This window comes from Cebus imitator, unplaced genomic scaffold (assembly GCF_001604975.1).
Source record: "Cebus imitator isolate Cc_AM_T3 unplaced genomic scaffold, Cebus_imitator-1.0 Scaffold9, whole genome shotgun sequence".
Taxonomy (NCBI): Eukaryota; Metazoa; Chordata; class Mammalia; order Primates; family Cebidae; genus Cebus; species Cebus imitator.
This window is the reverse complement of record NW_016107324.1, coordinates 764,749-779,413: the sequence shown is the minus strand read 5'-3', so window position 1 is coordinate 779,413 and position 14,665 is coordinate 764,749. Positions and strand designations below refer to the sequence as shown.

The 14,665-nt window shown below is 38.2% G+C and overlaps 1 protein-coding gene and 1 non-coding gene across 9 annotated transcripts in view; one reads left to right on the top strand and one right to left on the bottom strand.

Annotated features, from left to right (window-relative positions):
- The window catches only part of TERF1 (telomeric repeat binding factor 1), a 46,649-nt gene that overhangs the window by 4,254 nt on the left and 27,730 nt on the right, over window positions 1–14,665 (top strand). For 6 of the 8 annotated variants that reach the window (XM_017544338.2, XM_017544372.2, XM_017544353.2 and 3 more), the window contains exons 2-4: window positions 3,645–3,740; window positions 11,231–11,352; window positions 12,947–13,033. In XM_017544338.2, the coding sequence (XP_017399827.1) occupies window positions 3,645–3,740; window positions 11,231–11,352; window positions 12,947–13,033 (305 nt within the window). The remainder of the gene's footprint in view (window positions 1–3,644; window positions 3,741–11,230; window positions 11,353–12,946; window positions 13,034–14,665) is intronic. The other 2 variants (XM_017544361.2, XM_037744173.1) reach the window with 1 other exon arrangement.
- Window positions 9,197–9,300, bottom strand: LOC119473889. The gene has a single exon (XR_005203144.1). It is a non-coding gene; the product is annotated as a U6 spliceosomal RNA (small nuclear RNA).

Sequence of the window (14,665 nt, the reverse complement as noted above, 5' to 3'; positions counted from 1 at the left end):
ACCAGGATGGTCTCGATCTCTTGACCTCGTGATCCACCCGCCTCGGCCTCCCAAAGTGCTGGGATTACAGGCTTGAGCCACTGCGCCCGGCCCACTGTCATTATTTTAAAGTGCAGAAACCAAAGAGAGCCCGCTATTTTTCAAGTGGCACTGCTAATCAGTGGCCAATATGCAAATTGTGAACATAACGTTATTTTGGGGTTCCCATTTTTAATTTTTAAGTACCCTTTTTAATTTCTTTATTGAATCGCATTTACTACATTTTCCTTCCTTTTTTTTTTTTTTTTTTTTTCCTCTTTTCAAGAAACAGGTTCTTACTATGTTACCTATCTTGAGTGATTTGGTACCCAAGTTGATTTGGTACCCAAGTTGACCTTTGAACTCCTGGACTCAAGGGGTCCTCCCACCAAGTACCTTGGGACTACAGTATTACAGTTTTCAAAATTATAAAAATATGCAACACTTCATGCTTTCTAGAAAATTCTTAATTGTTTTATTCTGACTCAGAATTATTCACAGATCTCGGATAATACCTTTCTTTTTTGTCTTTTTGTTTTTTTCCTTTTTGTGGAGAATAGATTCTTGCTATATCGCCCAGGCAGGTCTCTTAACTCCTGGGCTCAAGCTATCCTCCCTCCTCTACCTCCCTAAGAGCTGGGATTACAGGCATGAGCCACAGCACCAGCCAGATTATACCTTTCATAGACTGTTAATCATACAGTGGAAGGCAGTGTAGTATAACAATTAAGAACATGGGCTCTGGAATAAATTGTCCCAGTTTGATTCCTGGCTCTGCTACTTTTAAGCCTTAACCCTGTCAAAAGACAAAATTACAACTAATTTAGTTTAAAGATCTCACTTGGCTTTATTATGATTCTAGATTCAGGTAATACTTTATTCCATAAAATAAGTGCTCAATGAATTGAGCAGTTGGGGGTTGGCTTTATAGACAGTAAAGGTTTAAGGAAGCTAAAACAAAACAAAAAGCAGATTGGTTATTTCAAAGTTACTTGTAAGACTGGGACGGAGAGAAAACAGATCCATGGGATGCAGAATGGATGTTATGTTAGCAGGCATGAAAGCAACAGTAATTTCCTTGTACGAACATCTTCATCAGAGCTCTTGGCTCATTAGGTGCACTATCAATTAGCAATGGTATTTTGAAAGGACCCTTTTTTCCGAGCAGTAAATCTCAGTAATGGGCTTAAAATATTCAGCAAACCATGGTATAAACAGAGGCACTGTCATCTAATCTTATTCCATTTCTAGAGCACAGACAGAGTAGATATAGCATCATTTTTAAGGGCCTTAAGGTTTTGAGAATGGGAAATGAGCAGTGTCACTGGCAGCATTAGTTCCTAACAACAGAGTCAGCCTGTCCTTTGAAATTTTGAAGTTAGGCATTGACTTCTCTCTGGCTATGAAAGTTCCATATGATATCTTCTTCCAATATGAGGCTGTTTCATCTACAATGAAAATCTGTTGTTGACCGGATGCAATGGCTCACCCCTGTAATCCCAGCACTTTGGGGGGCCAAGGCGGTTGGATCATTTGAGGTCAGGAGTTTGACACCAGCCTGGCCAACATGGTGAAACCCCATCTCTACTAAAAATACAAAAATTAGCTGGGTGTCGTGGCACAAATCTGTAATCCCAGCCACTCGAGAGGCTGAGGCACGAGAATTGCAGATCACCTGATGTCAGGAGTTCGAGATCAGCCTGACCAACATGGAGAAACCCTGTCTCTACTAAAAATAAAAAAATCGGCTAGACGTGGTGGTGCATGCCTGTAATTCCAGCTACTCTGGAGGCTGAGGCAGGAGAATTTCGTGAGCCTGGGGGATGCAGGTTGCAGTGAGCTGAGATTGAGCCATTGCACTCCAGCCTGGGTAACGAGAGCGAAACTCCGTCTCAAAAAAAAAAAAACACAAAAAAAAAAAAGGTAACGAAAGCGAAACTCCGTCAAAAAAAAAAAAAAACACAATATTTATGGAATAAATTTGTGTCTTATATGGGCCTGATTTGTGGTACTCTAGAATCTTTATAATAGTAATATCAGAAATTATTGATCACAGATCACCATACAGCTATAATAATAATGAAAAATTTCAAATATTACAAGAATTACCAAAATGTGACAGGTACAGATACTCTTAGAAAAATGGTGCCAACAGTCTTGGCTCAAGCAGGGCTGCCATAAACTTTCAATTTATTAAAAAATGCTGTATGTGAAGTGCAATAAAATGAGGTAAGACTGCAACTGTTTGTGGTACTCATTAAAATTTTAATTAGGTACTTATATAACTTGGTTTAATTTATGTCTTCTTTCTCAGATTAAAACTTTCATGAGGGCAGGGAATGGCTATCTTGAGTCACTACCTCCTAACACAGGCTGACAGTAGATGTTTAGTAAATATTGAATGGCTTGCGCGGTGGCTCACGCCTGTAATCCCAGCACTTTGGGAGGCCGAGGCGGATGGATCACGAGGTCAAGAGATCGAGACCATCCTGGTCAACACGGTGAAACCCCGTCTCTACTAAAAACTACAAAAAATTGGCTGGGCATGGTGGCGTGTGCCTGTAATCCCAGCTACTCAGGAGGCTGAGGCAGGAGAATTGCCTGAACCCAGGAGGCGGAGGTTGCGGTGAGCCGAGATCGCGCCATTGCACTCCAGCCTGGGTAACAAGAGCGAAACTCCGTCTCAAAAAAATAAAAAATAAATAAATTCTATATAAATTTTGTGCTCTCTTAAAATCCTGTTAATTCTATTATGACTGTGCATGGTCTAGATAATCTCTGGTATAGCATAAGATTATGTTAGAATTGGAGGAAATTGGGTAAAAATATATTTGCCTTATATGCCTAATTGCTACAGAACTGCTTTTCAGTTTGTGATTTAAGCTTTTTATAAACACCAGCCAAGCCCTTGGTTAGGTGTAATGCTAGTAGTAGCACCTTCAGGTCTTCGGTTAGACATGATTTCTTCAGAGAAGCCTTCCCTGACACCTCGTCTGTGTAAAAGATACTTAAACACACAGATTTCTTTGTTATGTGCTTCCATAGCATTCTGTACTTGTCTTTTTAAAGTTTTCACCACGTTTTTACTGTAGCTCAATTGTTTATCTCTCATTGCTGCATAGTAAAAAGCTCACTGTGGTCCAAGAGTATGGCTTACTCAGTATTGTATGTATTCACTGCCTGACTCAACATCTGGGTGGGCATTCAAGTTCTGGAGAGGTTAATATTAATATGTGTTAAAATACAGCTTTGTAAGCTAAACAGACTCACTTAACTGAAACCTTGATAGAAATAATGTAAAATATATTCTATTGTATGGAGAGTTTCTAGGTGTAAGTTTCCAAGCAATGATTTTACAATTTGTATCTAAATCTTTTTTGTTAATGTAGACTACTACTGGTGAAAGAATTTTCAACAATTTTTATTCTGCATGTGAAAGTTATATTTTCTAAGAAATATGTTCATTGCTACTCTTTTTTTGTTCTGATTTTTAATCAGACTGTAAATGTACCACTCTAAATTTATGATAATTTTTACATGTTTGTAACCTATTACTGAACAAACCACACAGTGGCACTACTGGATCAAGTTTGATTTTAATAAAATTCACTTTTTTTCTTTTTTAGCTATTATTCATGGACTATCCAGTCTAACAGCTTATCAGTTGAGAACTGTATACATATGTCAGTTTTTGACAAGAATTGCAGCAGGAAAAAACCTTGGTAAATATGTGTTTTTATTTTATGTTGGAAATATTTCAATCTGCATCTAAATGTAAGACAATGAGAAGAAACAGATGTTTTTGGGGGGGAGTTTGCTTACAAGTGTCTGGTGCATAGGGGGGGTGTGTGTGTGTACACATGTACACACATACAGCCATATCTAAAACAAGTAAAAGAAATGTAGTCCCTGTCTTCTTAGAACATTGGTTCTCAAACTTTAGCCTGCTCCAGAATTACTTAAAGGACTTATTAAAAACATATATAGTGCTGAGTCTCACTACTTCCCATGAGTTTCAGATTCAGTAGGATGGGTATGAGGCTTGAAATGTACATTTCTAATAAATTCCCAAGTGATTTTGATGCTACTGTTGGGGCAGTTGTTTCATTGACTATTTGGCAACTTTGTGGTGACTCCAGTCATACACATTGTTTTTTATGGGCAACTATTATATATGAAATCTCTTATTTGAACTTGATGCCAGCACTTATTTATGTAAAGAAGTACAGTTTATAGCTGTAATCTCTCTCCCTCGTCTCCGTAGTTCATTTTAAATTGTAATGGGCAAGGCTGATTCAGTTTATCAATAATGGCTGGTATTTACAACATGGTCATTTTAAAAGGCTATTTGATGCAAATAATTTTATATTTATATTGGTTTTTATAATTTACAAAATGCTTTTTCCAACAATCCTGAGTCGTGGGCAGTACTTACATAAAACCACTTGCTTATCAAAGTGTTGTCTTACGTAAAATCCCAGTGTATTAGCACCACTGTCAAGGCCCTCACTCAAGTAGCTCTGGCTGATGTAGTCTGCTTTGTTTGGGGGTGAGGGTAGGGCTGGAGTTGGTGCCAAGACCATAAATGGATAGAACTAGATAGATGCGGAGTAGTTGTGAAAGATTCAGAGCTGTAGGTAGACCTCAGCCAGTTGCTGGAGAAGCAGCAGGCTGGGGCAAAATTGCAGATCATGCAGACCGTAAGTTGACACTGTTGTTAACAGGATTGTTTTCTAAATTAAAGGTGGAAAAATATTCTAAAGTGCCTGGTAGTGCTTTACACGTAGCAGTTGTTCAGTACATCTTAGTTGCTTCCTGGATAACCTTTTCTTTTTTTTTTTTATTTTTTAAAATTTTATTTATTTATTTATTTATTTTTTGGCCCAATTGCTGGAAATTGCCCACTGGATAACCTTTTCTTCAAAAAAGGCGGGGGGAATCTAGATTTTATGTGTGATTCCATGGTTTAATCTTGGAATTTACCAGAATACTTTTTGGGATATATCCTAGATACAATAGGCCTGGGACAGCTATCAAGAATCAATGTATTTCACCATAATGCACTCAACTGAGGCAGCATTGAAAAGTTTATATATTGGATTTTCATCTATACATAACCCTTTTGTTTTTTTTGTTTGTTTGTTTTGCTCTATAGTGGCACTAGCTAATAGAAGTATGTGAGCCACATGTCTAATTTAAAATTTTCTAATAGCTATGTTAAGAAAAGTAGGCCAGACACAGTGATTCACAACTATAATCCCAGTACTTTGGGAGGCCTAGGCAAGAGGATCGCTTGAGCCCAAGAATTTGACACCAGCCTAGGCAACATTTCGAGACCCTGTCTCTAGAAAAAATTTAAAAAATTAACTACATGTGATCCTGCAGTCCCAGCTATTCAGGAGACCAAGGTGGGAGGATCATTTGAGCCTGGGAGGTTGAGGCTGCGCTGAGCTGTGATTGTGCCACTGCACCCCAGCCTGAGTGACAGAATGAGACCCTGTCACAAAGTTTAGAAATTCCCATTCCAAGCCAGGCACAGTGGCTCATGCCTGTAATCTTAGCAGGCTGAGGCGGGCAGATCACGAGGTGAGGGGTCAAGACCAACCTGACCAACATGGTGAAACCCCATATCTACTTAAAAATACAAAAAAACTTAGCCAGGTGTGGTGGTGTGCACCTGTAATCCCAGCTACTTGGGAGGCCAAGCTGGAGAATTGCTTGAACCTGGGAGCGGAGGTTGCTGTGAACTAAGAGTGTACCATTGCACTCCAGCCTGGACAAAACAGCAAGACTCCATCTCAAAAAAAAAAAAAAAAATTCCCATTCCAGCAGGTGTAGCTAAAAAAATAATAATAATAATTAAATAGGTAGAATTAATTTTGATAATCTTATTTAACCCATTATGTCTAAAATACTATGTCAACAAGTAATCGGTGTAGAAAATGTTAATAGGGCCGGGCATATGGCTGACATCTGTAATCTCAGCTCTGGGAGGCTGAGGTGGGCAAATCACTTGAGCCCAGGAGTTTGAGGCTGCAGTAAGCTATGATCATACCACCGCACCCCAACCTGGGCAACACAGCAAGACTCCATGTCTAAAAAAAATGAGATGTTTTACTTTTCTTTGTAGTTAGTCTTTGAAACCTGGTGTGTGTTTTATACTTAAGGTACATCTCAGTTCAAACTAGCCATATTTTAGGTGTTCAGTAATTATGTGTGGCTAGTAGCTACCATATTGGGTTTAGTCTCCTACCCCACATAGGGACAAGATAGGACATGTACAGGGTAGTGTGGCCGTAGACCCCCACATAACTTTGAAATACAGCAGATATCTTAAAGGGGAAATGCTTATAGTCATCCTCCTGTCGTAGAATTTTAAACTTTTTTTAGACAGTGTATCTCTCTGTGGCCCAGGCTGGAATGCAGTGGTGCCTTCTTAGCTTACTGCAGCCTCAAACTCTTGAGCTCAAGTGATCCTCCCACCTCAGCCTCCTGAGTAGCTAGGACTACAGGTGCACCATCAGGCCTAGCTAATTTTTTATAGAGACAAGTTCTCATTATGTTGTCCAGGCTGGTCTTGAACTCCTGGCCTTAAGTGACCCTTCCACCTAGGCCTCCCAAAACTCTGGGAGACTTGTGTGCCTTTCTACTGCTGCCTGTTGCATTGTTCTGGAACTTAGACATGTCCTGTGGAGAAAAGCCAATCATGTTTGCAGTTCCTCTAGTTTCCAGTCGACTGTTCCAGCCCCAAGGAAACCACCAGAAGCTGTTCTTATTTCTCTTTCCCCAGTAAAATCTCTCTGGCTGGAGTACACTGGATCCTCAGCCTTCTCCAAAATAAGCAAATCAGCAGCTCACCTCAGAAGGGATTTTCTCTCCGGAATTTTAGTTCATCTCATTTTCATTGCTTCCGTAGCTACCTATGTCTTTAGCAACATGATTTTGCAGTTTATCTAACTGTTTTCTAGTTGTAGTGGGAGTGTTTTATTTGCTGCAGTATACTACATCCTACTTGGAAATTTTTGAAGCTAAAATCTAACATACATTTTCTATATATCACATTTATAAGAAGGAAGGCACATAAGTGAGAATGGTTAAGTAATGTCAGTCAAGAAACACTTATTTGAAAATGTGTGTTGAAATTAGTTTTCGAAGGAAAGCAAGCAGGTGAAAAATGAAGAAAAATTAGGCAGCCTACCTTTGCATTTTCATTTCACTACTTTTGAAACACAGTAAGTGATTTTTAAGTGTCTTGTTGTCTGCTTCTACTACTTGCTAGGTGTGTGACCTCTCTAGCTCTCAGATCTTACTGTATAAAACAAGAGTGCCACAGTGCCTGACACTCAGTGTTAGTTATTAGCATGAATATCTTTTGTACACCTCTTCCTTATCTTATGCTGCTCCATTTTCCTGAAGTGTTTTCCTTCCCAGCCTTGTACTCTTCACTTAGTTATCATATGTTTATCCTTCATGTCCCAGTTTAAATGACTTCTATTTCATCAAGGATTCACTTCTAGTTTTCCTACTTAGAGTTAATACCCTGTTCCTCAAATACACTAGATTATGCTTGAGAATTTAGTCAATTTTTGGGCAATGGGCGTAGGCATCAATATTTTTCAAAAACTCTTCAGATGATTCTGAGGTATGGCAAACTTTAAGAACCACTGGCATAATGCACAATTCCATTAAAGTACCAGTTATATTGATTTGTCTGCATGTCTTCCTCCATAGCTAGTATGTGAATTCCACAACGTCAGGAACTTTCTTCTTCATGTTTGTATCGTAAGTACCTGACACAGAACCTGGAATATAAAGAGACTTAGTATGTGAATGAATATATTTTTATATCTAAAATGTTGGGAAAACAATTAGGAGAGGACAACAGGAAAGAAAGTAAAAATATTTTTTTCATCAACTCGGAAAAGCTATTGTTCCTAAAATAAAAATATTTTAAACTAATATTTATTTATTTATTTATTTTTGAGACGGAGTTTCGCTCTTATTACCCAGGCTGGAGTGCAATGGCGCGATCTCGGCTCACGGCAACCTCCGTCTCCTGGGTTCAGGCAATTCTCCTGCCTCAGCCTCCTGAGTAGCTGGGATTACAGGCACGCGCCACCATGCCCAGCTAATTTTTTTTGTATTTTTAGTAGAGACGGGGTTTCACTGTGCTGACCAGGATGGTCTCGATCTCTTGACCTCGTGATCCACCTGCCTCGGCCTCCCAAAGTGCTGGGATTACAGGCATGAGCCACCGCGCCCAGCCTTAAACTAATATTTAAACTGCATGCTCACTTTAGTTTTTCAAGGAAAAAAAAATGTGCTATTTAAAATTCTCTTTATTATTCTTATTTGTTTTTTACTTGCTTTGGAACTACAACTGTGTTAGGAACTATAGAGGTTTAGAAAAATACTAAGTGCCTCCAGCCCCCTAAAATTTGAAATATTACGCATTATAGAATAAGAAGTTTTTGTCTTCAAGACACTTTAAAAGCTAATAGCATTGTTGAGGTAAGTGTAAAGTACTGCAAGGCATGAAAAAAGGCATAATGATATGAGTTGGTTTTGTTTTGTTTTTGAGGCAGAGTCTCGCTCTGTTACCCAAGCTGGAGTGCAGCAGCGCGATCTCAGCTCACTGAACCTCCAGGGTTCAAGCAGTTCTCTGCCTCAGTCTGGGATTACAGGCACCCGCCACTACACCTGGCTAATTTCTGTGTTTTTTGTAGAGACAGGGTTTCACCATCTTGGCCAGGCTAATTCTTGAACTCCTGACCTCGTGATCCACCCACTTTGGCCTCCCAAAGTGCTGGGATTATAGGCGTGAGCCAGTGTGCCTAGACTTTTGTTTTGTTTTGTTTTTGTTTTTGTTTTTTGTTTTTTGAGACGAAGTTTCGCTCTCTCGAAGTTTCCCAGGCTGGAGTGCAATGGCACAATCTCGGCTCACCACAACCTCCACCTCCTGGGTTCAAGCAATTCTCCTGCCTCAACCTCCCGAGTAGCTGGGATTATAAGCATGCGCCACCATTCCTGGCTAATTTTGTATTTTTAGTAGAGACTGGGTTTTTCCCTGTTGGTCAGGCTGGTCTCAAACTCCAGACCTCAGGTGATCCTCCCACCTTGGCCTCCCAAAGTGCTGGGATTACAGACATGAGCCACCATGCCTGGCTGAGTTTCTTTTTAATTAATGGAACACTTCAGGAATTTGTGTGTCATCCTTGTGGAGGGGCCATGCTAATCTCTGCATTTTTCTAATCTTTATATATGTTCTGCCAAAGCAAGCACATACAGGAGATGTAGAGAAAGGACATTTCTTAGTCTCTTAGCTGCTGGGGTAAGGGCAGCATTCAAGAAAGAGGTGAACTTTGTGCTATTCCTGTAAGAATTGCTAGGTTTTGTCAGAAAGTATAAAAATGGTTCTGGCGACATCCTCAGATATGGGGGTGGGGGAAATGGGGGGAAAGGTAGTCGAGGCAAAATGAAAGCATTAGCATTATTTTGAAAATAAACCATAGTTTACCAGATAGAACTCTTGATTTCCATATACAACTTCATAAACTTGGTCCTCACCCAGGCTTCCTATGATAGTAAACATCAGCACGATTTATCCAATTGTTAAAACCCGAGTCCTCCATTTTTTCCTCATGTTCCACATGCAATCCATTAGCAAGTTCTATTCTACATTCAAAATAAGTTCCGAAACAGATAACTGCTTACCTCTTCCATCATCTCTCTAATAGAATGCATCCGACTTGCCCACTGACCTTTTTCCTGCCCTTTGTTTTTTCAAGGTAGGGTCTTGCTCTCATCTAAGCTGGAGTCCTGTGGCACCATCATAGCTCACTGAGACCTCAAACTTCTAGCTCAAGCAGTCCTCCCACCTCAGCCTCCCGAGCAGCTGAGACTACAGACGCACGCCCCCATCTAGCTTTTTCTGCCCTTTGAACATCAAACTCCTCCTCGGAATCTTTGCACTTGCCATTCCCTCTGGAATGTTTTTCCTCCACACCTTTGTGTGACTATTCCTTCTGCTTCACGTTATGCTTTTCTCAGCTCCACTGTCACTTCCTCGCGTTTAACCCATCTGAAAGAGCTTTCCCCTCCCCTACCATTCTTCATTTCCAGTACCTTTTTTCTTTTTTCTAGCCCCTGCTACTCTGAAATTGTATTATTTACTAATTTATTGTCTTTCCCATTAGCATGTAAGCATCATAAGAAGAGGGATTTTGTCTTATCCACTGAGACACTCTAAGTATTTTTGTTTTGTTTTGTTTTGTTTTTTTGAGATGAAGTCTCACTCTGTTGCCCAAGCTGGAGTGCAGTTATGCGATCTCTGCTCACTGCAACCTCCACCTCCTGGGTTCAAGCGATTCTCCTACCTCCAACTTCCAAGTAGCTGGAACTACAGGCATGTACCACCATGCCCGGCTAATTTTTGTATTTTTAGTAGAAATGGGGTTTCACTGTGTTGGCCAGGCTGGTCTTGAACTCCTGACCTCGTGATGCACCTGCCTTGGCCTCCCAAAGTGCTGGGATTACAGGCGTGAACCACTGCGCCTGGCCGAGACACTCCCAAGTTTTTAGGTGAGTGCCTATATATAGTGAGTGGTCAATAAATATTTATTGAATGAATTGTAGACTGTAGGTGCTAGCCATGTAAGACATCATAGTGAAGGTTCTTGAATGTCTGAATGGGTTGTTGGTGTGTAATTTGCTATTTAGTTATCAACTGTTGTAGGTCTTTGTTCCAAATAACTTGATCACAGTTGTTTTAGGAAAGCTTAAGAAGAGTAAACTATTATCCCGTTATATATTCACATAAATTCTATGAGATAGTATTTATTGTCACTATTATGTAGGTGAAAAAACTGACCTATCTTGAGGTTTTTTATAATGTATTGGACTTAAGAACCACTTAAGAATTCTGTTGCTGTGGCATGTTATGTAAAATAGTTTACTTTAGTTCTTAAAATTCATATTTTTCTAAAGCAAATCTTCAAATGTTTATAATTTCATCAACCTTTTTCCATTTGAAATTGATCTTAATGAGCAAATTAACTTAGAAAATAAAATCACTTCTCTAAACTAGTATAAACAAGAATAATACCTATTACATAGTATATACTCAGTAAATATTTAAAGGAATGCACTATTAAAAACTGACAAAGTTCTACTTATCTTTCTGAGCTACTTATTTTTATTCTGTTTTTAAAAGATGCACAGTTTGAAAATGATGAACGAATTACACCCTTGGAATCAGCCCTGATGATTTGGGGTTCGATTGAAAAGGAACATGACAAACTTCACGAAGAAATACAGAATTTAATGGAAGTTCAGGTATGAATAAATTACTTTTATGCTTATAATTATTGTATTGCTAGAAAATAAGAACATTTAACACCTGAAAGAAATTAAGAGGAACCTAGTGGAAGTTGAGCAATAGTAAAATTTAATGTATTCTTTCTTATCTTTTTAGTTTTTATTTTTCCTTTTTGTGGAGAACAGGGTCTCACTATATTGCCCAGGCAAGGTCTCGAACTCCTGGGCTCAAGGTATCCTCCCACCCCTTCCTCCCTAAGAGCTGGGATTATAGGTGTGTGCCACAGCACCCGGCTAATATATTCTTTCTCTTCAGAAACTTGACCTTTGGTTTGTAGTCTTAACATGAGCACTGGGGTTTGGAACTTAATGTTCCATACTTAAGTATATGTTGCTTCCATGTTGTAGAAAATTTTAAAACCAGGGGTTTGTGCTCTCCCAGTTGATATTTAAAGATTATGAAAAAAGTAATATTTTTAATTAATGGTAAATTTTAGATTTTTATGATCAAGAGTGTATAAAATTTTAACCATATAGGGAGAATTTTAGTAGACAGTGAGTAACCCAAAAAAGTTAGTCAAAGATATAATAGCTAGCAGTCAAAGCAAATAGTAGGTACTTTCTTACCTACTATTTTTATTTATTTAAATAAACTTTTTCTCTTTTGAGAATTTTAAACATTTCTTTACAGGATAGAAAAGAAAATCCAGGTTGTTCCCCACCTTCCCAAGAATTAGGGTGGTGATTGTCAAGTAGTATTAGGACCTGAAGAGAAGAAAATGGGCAGAAAAATGACAGCTTCCTTTATGAATTCAACCCAGGGCAAAGAGATTTGTCATGTTATTACAGTCTTTTGGGTGGCTAGAGGAAGCAAGTCTTTGTTAATATACTACTATAAAGTTGAATGGGCAACAAAGTTTATAACAAACGTTTAATATATTGCCTACTGTTTGCCAGACACTGTTCTAAACTCTTTCACATAGAACTCTTACATCCTCATAACAATCCTATGAAATAGGTACTGTTGTTTCCACCATTTTACATATAAGATAACTGGGGCACCAAGAAGCTAAGTGGCTTACCAAGTTTACGTAGCTACACAGATGGTAATGATGGTCCTGCCTTACCATATTACCAAAAATGCAAGAAAAAAAATGGTCATTCAAAAACATCTAGCTTCTTACGTTTGTATTAGAAATTTTCCAGAAATTCTGACTAGCAAATTTTATGTATCCTAATTATTACAAACATCATTTACCTCCTCTCATTTTCCTTTTACTCAAAATTAATATTTAGGTTGGTCCTAAATGTACATGGTATGGCTTCTAATTTATTTATTAACACATACTTTTAATTTGGTCTAAATTAGAGATAGAATTCTGAGCATTTATGAGTAAAGGTACATGGGACCAATGCAACATTTTCATGTCATTTCAAGCCACACTTACTTTGTCTTTAAAAAGCATTTGTATCATTTATCAAATTAAAATTATTAAACTACATAAAAATGTTTTCAGTAAAGGATTTCAGACTTCTCTGAGTTATTTTAATAATTAAATAACTATTAGATATTTTTAAATGCAGTCTGAGGTTGGTATTTTTCATCTTTTAGGCTATAGCTGTTTGTATGGAAAACGGGAACTTTAAGGAAGCAGAAGAAGTCTTTGAAAGAATATTTGGTGATCCAAATTCTTACGCGGTAATTGTTTAAATTACAGCCATAGAATTTTAGAAGTGTTTATATAAAATGAGGAAAACTGAAAGAAAATTGGAGGAGAAAAGAATTGCTTTATCTTTTAAACAGTATAGAATAATACTGTGCAATAGAAAGACTATGCCAGTCACATATGTGATTTAAAATTGTTTAGTAAGCTGGATGTGGTGGCTTACACCTATAATTCCGGCACTTTGGGAGACTGAGGTGGGAGAATCCCTTGAGCTCAGGCATTCAAGACTAGCCTGGTCAACGTGGGGAGATCCTCATCTCTCAAAAAATTAAATAAATAATAAGTAAATAATGAAAGATAAATAAAATTTTGCAGTAGTCACATTAAAAAAGTGAAAAGAGGCCAGGTGTAATGGCTTATGCCTATAATACCAGTCCTTTAGGAGGCTAAGGCTGAAGGATCATTTGAGGCCAGTAGTTCAAGAGCAGTCTGGATGACACAGCAAGACCCTGTTCTCAGCAAAAAAAATTAAAAATTAGCCAGGTATGGTGGCATACTACTGTAGCTCTGAAGTGGGAGGATTGCTTGAGCCCAGGAAGTCAATGCTGCAGTGAGCTATGATGCTGCCGCTGCACTCCAGCCTAAGCAACAGAGAAAGACCCTGTCTCTAAAAATAAATAATAAAATAGTGTAGTATTTGCATATAACATATGTACATCCTTCTACATACTTTAAATCATCTCTAGATTATGTATAATAACTTATACAATGTAAACAGTTGTACTATTTCAGAACAAAAAAATACAGACAAAAAAAGTCTGTATGTGTTCAGTAGAAGTGCAATTTTTTTTTCCCCTGTGCATTTTATGGAACAAATGTATGCATTTCTTTTGGGTTTATTTGAGGAGTCAAATTGACGAGTCATAAGATATGTACATACTCAGTTTTAGTAGAGTATGTACATACCTTTAGTTTTGCCAAACTGTTTTCCAAAGTAGCTATATGAATTCCTCCAGTAGTATGAAAGAATTCTAGTTGCTCCACAGACCTTACCTCTGGGTTTTCATTTTAGCCATTCAGGCAAATATGTAATGCTATCACATTGGATTTTAATTTGTTTCCCTGATGAATAATCAGACTGAGCATCTTTTGATACACTAGTAGATAGAGTTGGAGAGTGACTACCTTAATCCAGTAAGGAACCTGGGCCTAGTTTAGAGTAGGTTGGACAGGCTTTGTCTGTCTCTAATTTGACCCTGTCCCTGGGCTATAACCCTCCAGAAATTTCAGCCAGTAGTCTGATATGTCTGTTGGGTTTCCTGCCCTTATATTTTCCCCATAGCACGATGAGACTACTGAAAATTCTACTCTGCTTATACCTCCCAGAAAAAAAAAAACTTATGGCCAGGAAGCATTAAGAGGTTAAGATAAGTGCTTAACCTCACTAGTATTAATGTTGCCTTATTAGGGTAATGTTAAGTAATATATTGAAACACCACTTCCCATCTCTCAGATTGGCATCGGTTAAAATGTCTTAGAATACCAATAGTTGTCTCAAAAATTTGAGAAATGATTGTACTGCCTACCATAACTTTCTTTCAAGACTGTAAATTGGTACTTCTGTGGGAGAGCATTTTAACAACATCTTTTTTTTTTTTTTTTTT